Source organism: Rhinatrema bivittatum, chromosome 7 (assembly GCF_901001135.1).
Source record: "Rhinatrema bivittatum chromosome 7, aRhiBiv1.1, whole genome shotgun sequence".
NCBI classification, from domain to species: domain Eukaryota; kingdom Metazoa; phylum Chordata; class Amphibia; order Gymnophiona; family Rhinatrematidae; genus Rhinatrema; species Rhinatrema bivittatum.
In genome coordinates, this window is record NC_042621.1 from 107750281 (window position 1) to 107767194 (window position 16914).

Below are 16914 nucleotides of genomic sequence, written 5' to 3' on the forward strand. Positions count from 1 at the left end.
GTTGGGGGATGAGAGTCAGAACCAACCTCTCTCCCCCTGTTTGTTAATTGTTCATTGTTATTATGTTTTCTAAAAGCCAATAAAAACCGTTAAACAGTAACTGCATGGCTGTCTCAGAGTTCCCACTCGCTTGGATCCAAATGCGACAAAAAATCCGCCTGAACATTCTCTGTTGTTGCGATGTGGAATGACGCTAATCAGATGTCATTCCGCCCAGAGCATCAACCTCTGTGCCTCTAGAGCCACTGCCTTGCTTTTGGTTCTGCCCTGCTGATTTATATACGCTACTATTGTCGCGTTGTCCAAGAGAACTCGAGTCGGACGATTCCGTAATAATGCAGAAACTCCTTCAAGGCCAAGCGAACCGCCCTGGTCTCTAGACGGTTGGTAGACCACGCAGACTGTCTTGTGGACCAGGATCCCTAAACCGAATGGGACTGACAAATTGCTCCCCATCCAGAGAGACTGGCATTGGTAGTAACCACCATCCACTCGGGAACTTCGAGGTCCACTCCCTGACTGAGATTGGAAGTCTGAAGCCACCATGACAGACTGTCTCTCGGCAAACCCTCGAGAGATAAGTGGATATGATAATTCTTCCGATAACTGGCTTCCAGCAGGACAACAATGCTGTCTGTAGCGGTCTCATATGGCAAAACACCCAGGGAACCAAGTTTAGCGTGGAGGCCATCAAGCCGAGTAACTGTAAGTAGTCCCAGACCTTGGGTACCCTGCAACCGCAAAAACCGGCAGATCTGGGCCTGAAGTTTCAAGATTCGATCTTGAGAGAGAAAGTCTCTGCCTATAAGAGTATCGAACCAAGCTCCTAAATACTCCAAAGTTTGTGTTGGTGATAGCTGACTTTTGTAGTGATTCACTACCCAACCTAGGGACTGTAGGACTTCGACAACTCGATGAACCAACTTGCAGCATAGACTCTGACTCTATTTGGGCCACTCCATAGGACAAAGAGATGATCAGAGATGCGAAATTCATTAGTAACCTGTAAGTATTGGAGTAGGACTCTCTTTACATCAAGACGCTGGAGGTCACCACCAGGCGTGAGGGCACTGTCTTGAAGGAAACACCTGAGTCCGAAAAGCTGAGAAAGGGCTCCCGACAAGACAAGGCTTGGAGCTCGGACACTCTCCTGGCCGAGCAAATAGAGACCAAAAATACTGTCTTAAGAATGAAGTCTTCAAGCGTGGCCCGCCGGAGGGGTTCAAAAGGCACCTTGCAAAGGGCTTGAAGCACCAAATTGAGGCTCCAGGACAGACAAGTAGGCCGGACAGGTGGCTTTAAATGTTTGGCCCCTTTAAAGAAGCAAATAACATCCGGACGGGTCGCCACCGCGTAACCATCAATACGCCCAAGGAGGGAACAGAGGGCCAAAACCTGCACCCACAAAGAACTGAAAGACAAACCTTTGGAGAGACCAGACTGCAGGAAGGAAAGGACCTGAGACACCGGAGCATTGCGTGCCTGGACTCTGGACTCAGCACATGCATTCGCAAATACTCTCCATACCTGGACGTAAGCGAGAGAGGAGAGGTCTTCCGTGCCCGCAAAAAAGTGGAGATAAATTAATAAATAAATAAATAACTTCCTCCATATATTTGTCAGTTTTTATATATCGTTGTTTGGAGCAAGCCTTCACAACGGTTTACAGCGATAACAGTTTACATCAAACAGGGTAAAAAACTGTATACATTATAACAGGAAAAACTTGAACAGTTGTTTAGGTTAGAAACTCTGTCATGATAATAGCATATTTACATGACAATAGTATATATACACGATGATAGCATATTTACAAGAGTGAGGACTGAAATGAGAATTAAGGGGGAGGTGGGGGTGAGAGGAGGAGGAGGGAAGGGAAGGGAAGGTGGAGAACGGAAAACTAAGGGTGGACATAAACGGCAATAAATGGATAATGAAGGAAGGTGGTGACAGCTATCGGGATAAAGATTATAGGACAATGCAGTTTCTTTCTATACTTTCTTTCTCAAGCGCTGCCACTCAAAAGCCAGGCCAGTAGACAAAAGCGATCCGCCGGATCGAAAAATACTGGTCCTTGGCGGAGCAGGTTTGGGAGGTGACAGGTAAGCCTCTCAAGTCGAGAGAGGCCAGAAATTTGCCTGAGCGAACCGCCGCTATGATCGCTCGCAGGGTCTCCATCCGAAAATGGGGCACCCGGCGAGCTCGGTTGACCCTCGAGGTCCAGGATTGGTCGGAAGGAGCTGTCCTTTTAGGGCACTACTAACTAGGTGGAATACTAGCCGGATCCCTGTTCCTCCAGGGGTACAGGGACTATGGCACCGAGCTCCTGTAGTCTGTCTAGAGTCTGGCACACCGCTGGACAGTTCCGAGAGCCGCAGGGAGAGATTAGAAAGCGGCTGGGGAGTTCCCGAGCAAAGTCTAATGCATAGTCATTGGCGATCACATTGAGGACCCACTGATCCGACGTGATGTTGGCCCATTCCTCGAGAAAAAGGGACAGACGTCCACCTAAGGCGGGAGCGGAGGAATGGGCCGACCACATTTCATTGGGAGGACTTTGAGGTGGAACCTGAAGGGTTCGTATCCCGGAACGGCCTTCAGCCACAAAAGGAATGAGACCAAGACTGGGATCTAGTGGAGATGGGTCCCTGGGCAGCTCCTCTTGGCCTGTTGTACCTGCGCTGACCCCTGAACCGAGAGCGGGAAGGAAAAAAGGATTTGGATTGCCCAGGGCAGTCCTCCGGCAGCTTATGCACCTTATTGTCCCCAAGAGATTTATTTATTTTAAAACTTTTCTATACCGTCGTATAGTGGAGCACCATCACAATGGTTTACAGTTAGGCACAAATATGTGGTTTCTAATTTATCCAAAGGGTGCCATTATTATACGGTAACATAGTTCGATAATATACTCTAAATGGGAAAGGGTGTGATTACCATTTACTATTAACTGTCTTTATAATTTATACTTAAATTGTGAGAAAATAACAAAAGTAAGCAATACTACTTTTTCTTGGTGAATTCCTGCTTTGTGTATGTGTTATTCCGTTACCTCACTGTGAAATGCTTTTTTGAAGAGCCATGTTTTTTAATAAGCTGCTCCAGGTCCTCCCCAAAGAGTAACTTACCCTTGAATGGGAGAGTGTCCAATTGTGATTTAGAAGAGGAGTCCGCTGCCCAATTACGAAGCCAGAGGAGATGTCTAGCGGACACTGCCGAAACCATAGCTCTGGCCTGTACCCTGAGAAGATCGAAGAGGGCATCCGCCCCATACGCAATGGTGCCTTCCAGCCGCTCTGCCTGTTCCACCTCTGCAGACGGGAGGTCCTGGGTGCTGAGTAGTTGTTGAATCCACTTAAGGCTTGCCCGCTGCATGAGACTGCTACATACTGTCGCCCAGACCCCAAGCGCTAAGAACTCAAAAATCCTTTTGAGGTAGATCTCCAATTTGCGATCCTGAAGATCTTTCAATGCAGTCACCCCCACGACTGGGATAGTAGTGCGCCTCGTGACAGCGGAGACCGAGGCATCTACCTTGGGGACCCGGAACATATCCAGACACAGGTCTGGAAGCAGGTACAGCTTGTCCATGGCTCTGCCCAAACAGACTTCCAGTGTCTCCCATTCCCGGAGCAGTAACTGCATTAGCATCGGATGGACAGGGGAGGTGCATGGGGGTGCACTCAGGCTGGCGAGGACTGGGTCGACGTTGCTAGAAGCTGCAGCAGACACGTTGTCCTTTGGAGGGGCATCTAAGTCCAACTCGGCCAGAACATGGGGTATAAGCGGATCCAGCTCTTCACGCTGGAAGAGACACAACACCCTGGGGTTCGCCCCTTGAGAATCCGGGGTCCTGGGCCCCTGTGCTGCAGCCAATCTAGGGACCTTGGCAGGAGGAGGGCATGACCCCTCCCTCCTCTCGCAGGCAGGGTGTCAGAACTGACATCTGGGGGGTCCACGGGGCTTAAATCGGGGGGGGGGGGGGGGGGGGGAGTGAGGGGGAAAAAAAAAATCGGGTCCCTTCCTCCCCCCAATCAGGCTCAGAATCTTCAGCGAGGTTTGGAGCCAAAATGGTGCTGGGCCGGGAATGAGTAGCTGATCTCTCCGGCGCAGAGGAGCCTTCCCCTCCTTTCAAGCATCGAGAACACACTCCCTCACGGGAGATGCCTGGCTGAGAGCAGGGAAGAAAAAGTTCAGCTACACGCTCTTTCCCCCGATCGAAGGTTTATTCTTTTTAAATTTGTTGGTAAGGTTGAAGAAGCAGAGGAATGACCTTCTCTGCAGCAAACCTGGGTCTGCGCCGGGGGGGGGAGGGGGGGGAATGGACTGGACCACCAGTTCCACCCCTAGCCAGGCAGGTCACCGGGTAGGGTGCTAGACTGAGGATCTCAAAGGGCAAAGCCCCCCTAGGCACCCAGTAAGAGCAAGGGGCAAACACTGTTGCTCCCTAACAAATGAAAACTTGAAGGGTTTTTTTTTTTTAAACTGAAACTAGAAATTAAGTACTTGCTTGATCCAAATAAGACAGAAAGAGGGAGAAAGTAGACTTTCCCAAACAATCTAGCTGTCTAGATGGGAGCCGCATGGTCTGCCATCTGCTGGAGATAGAGAAATACTGAAGGGATGCATTGTGAGCACTGTCCTGATAAAGAAAACCCTTTTAGTTTTTCTCTATCTCCATCTGCTGGACAGGAGGCTCAACTCACAGTCTGGACTGATCCAGGTACGTACAGGGAACTCTATACTGCCTCTTAGATCGTATTTGTTCTGTTTCCTAATTGAGCAGCATATTTAGTTCAGTTTACAATGGAAATTAGGGATGTAAAATATTAAGTGGCTTAACAATTAGATATAAATAACACCTTACTATTTAGCCTTTTCACCATCCTATACTTGCCGTTGCTAATGAGAGGAGCCGGGGAGAGGTTTGGGCCAGCCCACAGTTGATTTCTAGGTTTTTCATTCCTGGTGTGCCATGCGGCTCCCAACACTGGGGAAGGCTGGGCTGCTGTTGGTCAGTCCGAAGAGCACACAGGTATATCACGGATGGTGGCTCTAGTATAGCTACCATTTAAACAGTTAACTATTTAAATAACTGAAATTAAAAAGGTTAACACAAACAATATTTACATCCTTAGTGGAAATGGTTTGCTAAACTCAAGTTCTCTCTCTTCATGACACTACCCAATGAGAACACAGCCCAAATTCTACGATTAATTTTTTGAGTGAACAGCAGCAGTACACACATATTTTCTTTCCCCTTCCCTTCTCCTAGGACAACTGACCTGGATGATCAACCCTCACACGGCACGTAGAAAGGGGGAGGGGAGAAATCCCAAATCCTTCAGACCCTCTCTGATTCCAGTGGAAATCAGTGTTACAGAGTCAGTCACCCTACCAAGGAATGAATATTACCTCTATGACATACCCTCATGCTGCAGGCACCGACAGACAGGAGACTAATATGGCTACTCTGTACAATGCTTTGACTAAGACACAAGAGCAGACCACAAAGCAATAACTTAAGTAATACAATTAAAGGAGCTTGCTCTGAAAGTCATATATGCCACCCAAAGATCTCCCTTCCATACTGGGAGAGTTGTCACTGCTGAACACTTCATGGAGTTCTCATGTGGAGCTATATACAATACAGATATGTTATAATAACCAGAGATGGGAACTCAGTGTAGCTGATCTGTACCTTCTGAATAGCTTCGAAGTAAGGTACAAAGAGGTCAGTGTCATAGTTGGACATCTTGTTCTGCAGTACGGAGACGAGTCTCTCCAGTCCCATGCCAGTGTCAATGCTCTTCTTGGGGAGGGGTTTCAGGCTGCCATCCACCTCTCTATGTGGAAACAAACAATCACAGCAAAAAGGAAAAGGTTACTGAGGAGAGTCACAATCCCCAAATTTTACATTTCCAGTTTTCTCATACCCATATTCAAATCACTTTGTAGGGCTTGGTTCTTACCTGCTAATTTTCGTTCCTGTAGTATCACGGATCAGTCCAGACAGTGGGTTGAGCCTCCTGTCCAGCAGATGGAGACAGAGAAAAACTGAAAGGGTATCCTATATCAGGACAGAGCCTACACTGCATCCCTTCAGTATAAAAGTTATCAAAGAAGATAAATATAAAGATAACCAGCATAAGATCAAGCAAGCAACAAATAACTGATAACTTGAACAATTCAAAACTCTGTAATAACTGCTCTTACATATATATCCAGATCCATCGAATAGATGCTTCCAGTGCCTTTCAGTACTAAAAGGAAGCAGAGAGATGCAAGAAACTGTAAAGAAAAGAACTTTGAGCAGACCGTGCACGGGAGGGAGTCTGGACTGATCCATGGTACTACAGGAACGAAAATTAGCAGGTAAGAACCAATTTTCCTTTCCCTGTATGTACCCGGATCAGTCCAGACAGTGGGATGTACCAAAGGTTCCCTAAACAGGGTGGGACAGAGACAGTCCCGCTCGAAGCACCTGCTGTCCAAATGAGCCAAAGAGTGGCACCTGCACATAGAGGCGATGACGACGAACAAAAGTATGCAGAGACTTCCAAGTAGCTGCTCTATAAATTTCTTGCGGAGAGACTGACTGACTCTCCACCCAGAAGTAGCCTGGGAGCGCAAAAGAGTGGGCCTTTAAGCCCTCCAGGACCGTCTGGTCCCGATAGATATACGCCGACGCAATCGCCTCCTTTAGCCAGCGAGCAATCGTAGCCTTAGAAGCCTTGTTTCCCCTATTCGGACCACTCCATAAGACAAAGATGATCAGAGACACTAAACTCATTTGTAACCTGTAAATATCGCAGTAGTACTCTTTTTACATCAAGGCGTTGCAGGTCACCACCAATGTTCTCTGGAGAAAAGGCAGAGCTCCACCGACTGATTGACGTGAAAGGACGACACAACCTTTGGTAAGAATGACTGTACCATCTTAAGGGAGACCCCTGAATTAGAAAAACGGAGAAAAGGCTCCCTACAAGACAATGCTTGGAGCTCAGACATCCTCCTAGTGGAGCAAATAGAAACAAGGAAAACTGTCTTAAGGGTTAGATCCTTAAGTGTGGCCCGCCTGAGGGGGTCAAAGGGTGCCTTGCAAAGGACTCAAAGCACCAAGTTAAGGCTTCATGAGAGGCAAGTAGCCCGGACAGACTGATTTAAATGTTTGGCCCCCTTGAGGAATCGAATGACATCCGGATGAGCCGCCACTGCATAACCATCGATACTGCCTAAGAGGGACCCGAGAGCGGAAACCTGTACCCGTAAGGAGTTGAAAGACAAACCCTTGGAAAAACCATTCTGTAGAAAGGAGAGGACCTGGGATACTGGAGCCCGGAGTGCCGGCACTCCGGACTCAGTGCACACACATTCTTGAAGACTCTCCAAACCCAGACGTAAGAGAGAGAGATAGAAGGCTTACGGGCTCGCAACAGGGTAGATATAACTTAATCTTTATACCTCCTCTTTCTTAGTCGCTGCCATTCAAAAGCCAGGCCGCTAGACAAAAGTGATCCGCCGCCTGATCGAAAAATACGGGACCCTGACGAAGAAGGCGTGGAAGATGGCCAAGCCGGAGAGGACCGTCCGTCGCAAGGTTCACCAGATCCGCGTACCACGGTCTGCGGGGCCACTAGAATTACAGGTCCCGGATGAAGTTCTATTCTTCTGAGTACCTTTTCCATCAGAGGCCATGGGGGAAAACACGTAAAGGAGAACGTTGTGAGGCAGAACTGTGGTAAATTTTGAATGGAAGTATTGAGGCTTTTACCCTTAGCAGAATTTAAAACCAGGGAATCCTGCCTTGATAAAATATCCCACTTCCACTTCTATTTCCCTACCCTTTCTGCCTTGAGACAAAAAAGTTTACTTTCAGAGGTGTGTTCGAATCTACCACAGAAATTTTTTATTAACCTTTAATTCTTGCAGCACATCATGCATAAATAAACCAGTCAGTTTATTGTAAAAATATTTTCTTTATTTCACAGATACAGAAAGGCATGAATAAATATCTCTAAATGACTAAGAATCACTTTTATGTTCAAATCTTAACTTTACCAGAGTATATCCTACAATCAATGCAAGAACCATTAAAAAAGTGATTGAAATTATTAATATCAGATAAATGTCTATTAATGTCATCTTTTTAGAAATTAATACATTTCTAATACATCTGCCAATGTAGAAACAATAGCAATTTAAAGGTTCTCATATACTTGAATAAAAATTATATTTACCAATTTATCTGAAGCTCCCCGCTCTGTGTCTCTCTCAATCACGTGCGAAGAAAGTCTAAGTAGCACCTCTCCCTCTCCCTCAAACTGCCACTGTTTTATACACTTAAGACCCTTTGATCCAGGGTCGCTGTTACACTTCCATCAACACATCTAAATTTTATTCTGTTTATAGCTTCGCCCATTTTTGATTTTTAATTGGATTTCTTTTGTAGTTCTAAGAGAAAATCTTTTTCACTCCCTTCTGTCACACTTAATTGGCTGGCCATCTGTTTTTAGGGTGGTCAATCATGACACCTGCGTTAGGATGCTCAATGTCATAAAATGCAGGTGCTTTCTTACTTGAGATAAGAGAAAGTGGTAAACAACTGTACTCTCAAAGTCTGAAAGTGGGACAAAGGTGAAATCTTGAGGTTTTAAGTAGGGGAAAGGTGAAAGCTATGTGCTGGAGCTTTTTCAGCACAGCCATGACCAATGTCATGGCTTTTAAAAGTAAAGGCTTATGGGTATTAAATGCTAACATGTTTCTTTATGGCTAATTGATTACTGACTTCACTAAATATAAGTAATTATCAATAAAGCACAAAATATTAAGATATTTTCTGACACCCCCCCATGGAGTCAGTAAAACAAATACTAGACATAGCTAGGTACATATAAATCAGTAAGGCACTAATAAGCCTGGGGGAAAATAATCACACAATAAACTACATATAATAAGTTGTGTCAGTGCTCAACATTGCATAGATACAAGTGAAAATCAAATGTAATAATACAAGTGTAATAAAAATTGGTTACATTACCAAATTGAATATAAAGAGATATGAGTTGACAAATCTGAGTTAGTTTCTAATAATAACCAGATATAAAGAGTTTCTCAATATTTCCTTATGGGAAATAGAGAACATTCATACCCAGGGAATGTAAATTTTAAATTTGAAGCTACTCATCCAGTCAAATAAGATGAGGGTTCATAATTAAAATAATCTTTATGGGTCAGAAATCTGTGATGTGTCATCACTGATTCCATCATGTGTAGGGATCTGTGGGCATTAAATGCCTATTATACTTACCAATTGACGAGCTACGATCCTGAAATGGCAAGGTGCATTTTGAATAAGACACATACCAGTCCAGTCAATAATAGACAGTTATTCACAGTTCTCAGTAGATCCAGCCGGATCAGACGTTTCAGATATCTGTGAAGTCAGTCTGACTAATTATAGATATTGGAATCTGTTTGCTCGCCTTCCACTGCTGGTCTAGTCGGAGCAGAATCTTGAGTAGGATTTGGTTGCTGATGTTGGAGAATGACTGATTGATCATCCTCAGAGGAGAGAGCTGCATTCAGCCAAAGCATAAAGTCTTGTCCTTCGTCTGTTAGAGAATTAGCCGGAGCAAGGTGTATTGGATCTAATTCTTCATCCGTCACAAAAGACGGTGGACTAGGTACTGGAAACCAATTCGAGCTTAACCCCGGGCTGGAGGCTCTTGAATTTCCATCTGAAGCAACAGGATTGGCATTTGATAGGCCATGTCCATATCCTAATTGATATTCTGCCAAAGAGTAGATATTGAAGTAGCAGGGCACAAGTTCCCAGGGAGCACACTGACAAATGTGAGCACTCAAGGTTCTTCGTAGTGCTTCACGAACAGATGCCAGTCTTCTTGGCCAAGTCCAGCAATAGGAATATTGTGGGAACTTAAATAAAATATCACAGTTTTTATGCAGATAATAAGGTGCACATGTATCAGGATTGTTTTCTGAATACATCCAGCTTCCATAATCAGCATACTCATTTATGAGATCAGGTCCCAGGCAGACAATCATCGCATTCTTCCTAGGATTAGCTGGAATATGTATCTTTGAGTTTACACCTGCCATTTCTGGTTCGCTGCTCTTCGTTCTAATTTCTCTTAAGACAGAAGAAAAGAACACCAATTATTACTATGATTCCCAGGATTAATGGGAATAAATTGATCCCTAAGTCATGAAGGAGTCCACCTGCCCCTTCCATTATGGTTTTAACTACACCAACAGCTGTTTTAGCTATTCCACCCACTAATCCAGAAAAAGCACGACCCAGGGCATTTGAAAATACCTCTGGCTTCAGTAGCTCGTCTAGGATCAGCTCCCATTCACTAGCTGTTAGTTCTATCATTCTCAGATGCTGTAAAAACTCATCCTCTGACATTAACCAAAGTGAAGACAAATTTCTTAATAATACATTTACATTTAAAACATGAGTCAATAACATTTTTAACTCAGTGAATTGTACTGGTTTAAATTCCATGTACTTTATTGTTTCAGTTAACCGGGCACTAAGTGTAGGATAAAACTCCCACGGTCCACACTTAATGACAGATAGTGCAGTAACTAAATACAATATTCCCGGTTGAAACCCACACTGTGCTTTGTTTGACCGAAGGATATAAGATCCATTGGGTAATTTCAAAAAAACTTCTACTAGAGGACCGGGATTCGGTTCTAGAGGACAATCAGCTTCTCCCTCTAGTGTGAGGCAAGTATTAGAGACCTGCACCAGGGAATTACACACAGTTACAGGAACTTTGTGACAACCTTGTGCTATGATCCAGTGATAACCAGCATTATTAATACACAAGTGGGTTGGTTCAAAGATTTTAATTGTTTTAATCCAGGTGTTGCTTCCATTTGAGCTTTCCAAGAACTGACCAAAGTTCTGGATTTCCCAGCAACGTTTATAGACCTGAGTAGTGATTGGGAGAAAGATACGTCTGACCCCTTGTACTAGGGTTGAACCTAAGGTTGCCCATGGTTCTTTTCCCATTTCATGTTTGCTGACCTGCAAAATAACTTGTGAAGCCTCAACATGGGCATACTGAATTTGCTCAGCTGTGAGGTTTATTTCCTCTAATATTTTTCCCAATTGAAGGTCTCCCCATTTGGGTTTTGGGGAAGTAAGACCATCAATAAAGTGAGTAAGCTGTTCTATTCTTGCTAGAACCTGTATTTTCTCATCAGTTGTGGATATGGCATCAATCCCTAACTGTAAGGTTTGAGCTAAGTAATCCCTTAATTGAAAAATACCTGCTCTTAGCTGATATTCATTGGATTGAATACCTTTTATAGCAGTTTTAATTCTATCATTAAGATTAAGGAATGTATTTTGAACCTCCTGTTTCAAAGCATTCCTGCGCTTTCTGTTGGCTGTTCTCATCACCCAAGCGGGCAAGGGAAATGAGTCATTCAGCCATTTTGTCTGTACAATTAAATCTAACACAGAAGTAACCTGAGTGTCATTTAACCCCTCAGCTAAACCCCTGATACAGGCAGCGGTCAAAGACCGGCCTAGCACAGGTGCATTTTGAAAAAAATTAGCCTCCTGAGTAAAGAAGGGTCCCCATACCCTATTAGAAAACCTTTTATTACAAAGATTAACCTGATATTGCCAACTAGGGCAACAAAAGCAATTTGTCTGGGTGGACGAGGAACGGGTACAAAAGAATGGATTATTCCCACACGCATTATTCCACAAAGATAAATTATAAAAAGAAATTCCACGCCAATGTGTAAAAGAGACAGGCAATTCATCACAAAAGACATGATAATGTGTACTATTTAAAAACAGAATTTCATAAGGTAGTCTACAAACATAAGACAGAGAGTCCTTAATCATTGGAAGGGGGAATCCTGTATCCTCTCCCCCCCATGTGGAATAATTAGCGTAAGAAAGAGTTACCTCAGGAAAGATGTCCATCCAGGAGAAAATGAGACCTTTAATCAAACCTGAAAATTCATAATTAGAGCCAGACAAGGAGTCCTCCAGAGGCACCTTCGAAAGGGGATTGATGCAGGCACAAGATCCATTATGAAAACAAGGACGAAGGGCAAACAGCCGCTGGAACTGTTCAGAAGCACCAATATGTGGTTGAGAGCAGTGCTGCAGTTTCCAGGATGGAGTTTCAAGGATCCCAGTAAGATTGACACTCACTGCTCTGAAACCCAGGAACAAGTTCTGATATCTAATCGAACAGAACTCTGCACGGAAGCCATCAAGAGGAGATTCCGAAGTGATGGAAGAAAGCTGCAGGGAGGAACGCTCCAGCTGCAGAAACAGAGCAACAAGTCTGGACTCTAGACCCGCAGGCAGGGACTCCGGAGAGATGCCTTGCCAAACCTGGTGAGTGTAAAACCTGAAAGGAACATCAATATGCAATAAAACAGGATCTTGCACCAGCCAGCCATGGTATGGAACAAGAATAACACCAGAAGGCAAAGGCACTGCCAGAAGAGACAAAGGCGCAGAAGGTGAGCGCTTACTGACATGTGAGTGTGAATAACGGAGCTCCTGCGAAGCTGCGGGAGAAAAGGTGGAATGCAGCTGGGTATTAGATAAGAGATAAAATAGTGAGATAGGAGATGCAATAATCAAAAGCACCCAGCAAGCAATAACATACTTACAATAAGGTCTGTAAAAAAGAAACACAGCATGCAAAAAGGTACTGATTGGGGAACAAACCATACAGCATGCAAGCAAAAGCTTCTGCTGAAAGCGAGTGAAACATGGAGGACGCTCAGATGCGGGACAAGCTACACTGAGAACGACCTGATCTTCCTGCTCCGGGGTAGGCACAGCCATGTCACCGCTGAGAATGACATCAATTGCTGGAGCAGTGGGAGCGCTGGGCAGCGGTAGATCCTCCTGACCCATTGGCATCAGCGGAAACTGCGGATGCAGCAGAGGCTGGGGGTTGAACCGAGGCTCTGGTACCGGAAAACCCCAATGTCTCGGATACCAACTTGACATCTCTAAGGGACACAACTTTCCTATTCTTTGGATCCTCAGAGTCAGAAAGCAACAGTCCCGAGTCACCTAGAAGTTCTGTAACAATAAAGGGATTAGACCAGTATGGTTCTAAAGAGCCACGAACATGCGTTTTGCTCAAAACTACGGAACCAATCTGAAAAGGATTTGGACTCCGAGAGGCCTTGTCAGAAGTAACCATAGCTTCTGAGGAGGCCATATTTTCAAGCATAGAGAACCCAAAGAGAGACATAGCGGGAGCTTCATGATTGGCAGTTATGGTACTATTAATCCGGATTTGGACCTCCGGAAAATGAAGGTACCAATTACTGGGGTTAGATTGCAAAGCAAAAATTTGCAGACTACGCGTAACCTCACCATTAATCCTTTCAACCATTCCATTAGATTCTGGACGATGTGGGTAGGAGAATCGATGAGTAACGCTATGATCAGCACAAAAGGTCTCAACCTCAGCATTTTTAAAGGCTGGACCGCCGTCTGTGCAAAGAAACTGAAAAGGCAAAATACCAAATACAATAGCCAGACGGTTAACAGTCACAATAGCAGTAATGCGTTTCTGTGCAAATAGAAACACAAAGCCAGTAAAGGAATCAAGTACAACCAAAATATGTCTGTAACCACGGGAAGAAGTAAGGGGACCAACATGATCCATATAGACCACCTGCCCTGGTCTAATTCCCCGTGGAAGTATCCCCTCAACATAAGGGTGTCCAGTCCGTTTGGGATTTGTGCGCTGACAATCCAAACAGTCACTGACCATTTGCTTTGCCTGACTTCTAGTCAAAACCCCATCTGAATGCTGGCACAAAGTAGCCGCATTCAAATGTAAGGAGCCATGCCTAGCAAGACGTGCCCTTACAGTTATCTCTTGCTGAGAGGCAGCCAATTTAGCTGCTTCATCTGCCAAAGAATTGTAACGAGAGTACCAGCCCACGGTCTGGTGAGCAGGCACATGCAAGACAAGCACCTGCACAGTAAGTTTCTGTGAAATAGAAAAAATTAATCTCCAGTGAGCTCTGTGTGCAATAGGCTTGCCTGTAACATCTAAAAAGTCACTGTTTCCCACACTTTCATATGTGAATTAAACCCAGACACCACATATGTAGAATCAGAACAAACCATAACGGATCTTTCAGGATCCAAATTGGGCGTTTGCTCAATATGTGTCAAAGCCTTTTGAAAGGCAATCAGCTCCGCCTGCTGTGAACTCATATCACCTAATCGCCATGTATGTGTGGCAAAGACTTTCCACTGACCCCTTTTATTAGGAGTTAAAATAACATTAGCCGCACCAGCAAAAAATGCAGTAAGATAGTCACCCGAGGGTGTGGCAGAACCATCAGTAAAAATTACCAATTGAACCTTCTGATAAATAGGAGGAAGGAGCCTATCCGTCTCAGTAGTTAAGCAAAGATCCTCACAAGTTAAAATAATGTCAGAATCAGCCAAACCATTCTGATAATGGAATTGCACATCGTCTCTATATTGATCAGCACGCCATTGCACCCAGCGTGTGGAGAGAGCCCTACTCTCTGGGAGGGAATGGCGAGTGACAGCCTGTAACTGAGGAATCCCAGTATAACAATGAATAATCTTACCCTGAGCAAGAGCAGAGACTTTAGACAGGCAATATCTGACAGCCGTCAGTGTACGCTCCACAATATTAAATTGCCTCTCAGGCTGAGAGAAAGTATGTGTAATATAACATATGGGCTGAGATTCAGCATGGTGACTGATTGTAGCCAAGAAATGAGAATCAGAAACCTGCAACGTGACATCTAAATCTTTAGATGATTTACGGTGCGCCAAAGGGGCTGAAACCTTGACAGCCTCTTGCAGCGCTCTCAAACATTCAGAATGAACAGCAGTCCAATCACGTGCCACAACGGCATCTCCTTTAAGCAAATCATACAAGGGGGCTGCTAATGAGGCAAAACTAGGCACAGTTTTACGTGCAAAATTAAGTGTCCCCATGATTACTTGCAATTGGCGAGATGTCTTAGGCACCGGGAAGGATATAATCTTGTCTTGGAGGGTGGGGGCAAGGCTAGCACCTGCCACCCCGATTAAAAATCCCAGAAACTTAACTTCCTCAAAACCAATTCTGGCTGTGGCAAAATTAACTACAAAGCCTTCCTCACCCAGTACCTGTATTAGTTGAACTACAGAATCCCAAAGCACATCCAGCTTATCAGAAGCCAGATATATATCATCAACATAAGGAACAGCATTATCAATGTTATGTCGCTGAAGGAGTTCCTCAACGGCAGCAGAAAATAAAACAGGGGAATTTTTAAAACCCTGAGGGAGCCTGGTATACTGATACTGCTTACCCCTGAATGTGAATGCAGTGACAGGGGAAGTGCTAATCGGAATACTCCAAAAACCATTAGCTAAATCCAAGGTGGCTTTCCACCTAGGACGTGGCAAATTATCAATTGTAGATGCAGGATTCAACGTCTGAGCGGCAACTGTCTCAGAAGAGGCGTTAAGTACTCTATAGTCAATGACCATACGAGTACTCCCATTTGGTTTGGGCACAGGAAGGAGGGGTGAATTAAATTCAGAATATTCCTCAATTAAAACACCCTGAGTAAGTTTCTGAGAAATAATAATATTTAAATCATGGTAGAATTTCTTATGGACAGGATACTGTTTTTGAGGACTGAAAGGCTTATTTAAAACTATCTCTATCGGCTTAGGGGTCTGCACTAAACCAGTGTGGGTATGATAGAGCTGAACGACTCCTAACTTAAGCCATTCAGTAAACAAATTCTGCAGCTCAGCCTCTCCAATGATGGATTTGAGCTGAGGAGAAAATGAAGCTTTTACAGCCTCAAAGCCATAAAGGGGGTCCTCCAACATCATAGAAGGCAAAACAGGCACAGCAGCCTGTGTGAAATAAATTGCAAAAGGATCCTCCTCATCAAATAAACATGCCACTTTTATGGTACGGGACCCTTTGAAGTAAGGGGAAAAGATTTCTACAGTCGCTAAGGGAGCTTGAGAATGCTTCCCTGCAAACATAGTAATTGTGACATTTTCATTTAAATATTGAAGTGTATCCCATTCTCTAGTCAGGATATTAATTGTAGTACCTGAGTCCATCATGCCCACAAATAGATCACCCTGCTCCTTATTCTGGATCCACAGGGGGTTTAGACGTGGAGCCAGCATTGCCATGGAAAGTGGCTCGCTTCACAGGCTTTTTGTGAGAAGAAGGGGGAGGGCGGTCCGCCTTAGTTACAGCTCCGGACACCACAGGAGGTTTCTCAGGAGCTGGAAAGCGGGCAGGAGGGGTCCCACGATTATCCCTCACAGGATAGCGGGGAACCCACCCAGTATTAGAGGGATTTCGTGGAGGGGGGGGTGTATAATCCTGTCTAGAATTCCCAAACCCCCTATTGTCCCTCTGATTTCTATCCTGGGAAGAAGGATTTCTGAAATGAAAACTCACCCGTCTGGAAGCTTTCTCAGGCTGAGTGCGCTGGATCTCCCTGCCCCTTTCCCTGGGTCTGTCAGACCCTGGCTGAGCCTGTTTAAGTGGTTTCGAAGGGATTAATGGACGACCAGCCGCCTCGAAGACTTGCTGGAGAATGAATGGGAACTGCTCAAGTCGATCAGCCGGGGCCAATGCACTTAAACGATTACTAAGATCAATACGAATAGAGGTATCAGGCATGACGTCCTTTAAAATCTCCCATACTTGATCAAAATTACTCATAGTAACCAGCATGCCAAGAGAATATGCAGCTGAAATACCAAACTTTTGCAAAATATGACGCAGCACTTCACCGAGATTTGTGATTAACGGTTTCCCAAATATCGAACGATAAGTCCACCCGTAATAAATCCCCCAACTTTCGCAG

The 16914-nt window shown here is 44.7% G+C and overlaps 2 protein-coding genes across 2 annotated transcripts in view; both read right to left on the reverse strand.

Moving 5' to 3' along the window:
• The window catches only part of AARS (alanyl-tRNA synthetase), a 163333-nt gene that overhangs the window by 88040 nt on the left and 58379 nt on the right, over positions 1–16914 (reverse strand). Inside the window, 1 exon segment of the mRNA XM_029608901.1 lies at positions 5702–5846. Within this exon segment, the coding sequence (XP_029464761.1) occupies positions 5702–5846 (145 nt within the window).
• LOC115095357 lies at positions 8725–14077 on the reverse strand. The gene is made up of 2 exons (XM_029608902.1): positions 11960–14077; positions 8725–10153 (listed from the first exon to the last, which is right to left on the reverse strand). Exons 1-2 carry the CDS (start codon positions 13025–13027, stop codon positions 10145–10147), a joined length of 1077 nt encoding a protein of 358 aa, XP_029464762.1. The 5' UTR covers positions 13028–14077; the 3' UTR covers positions 8725–10144.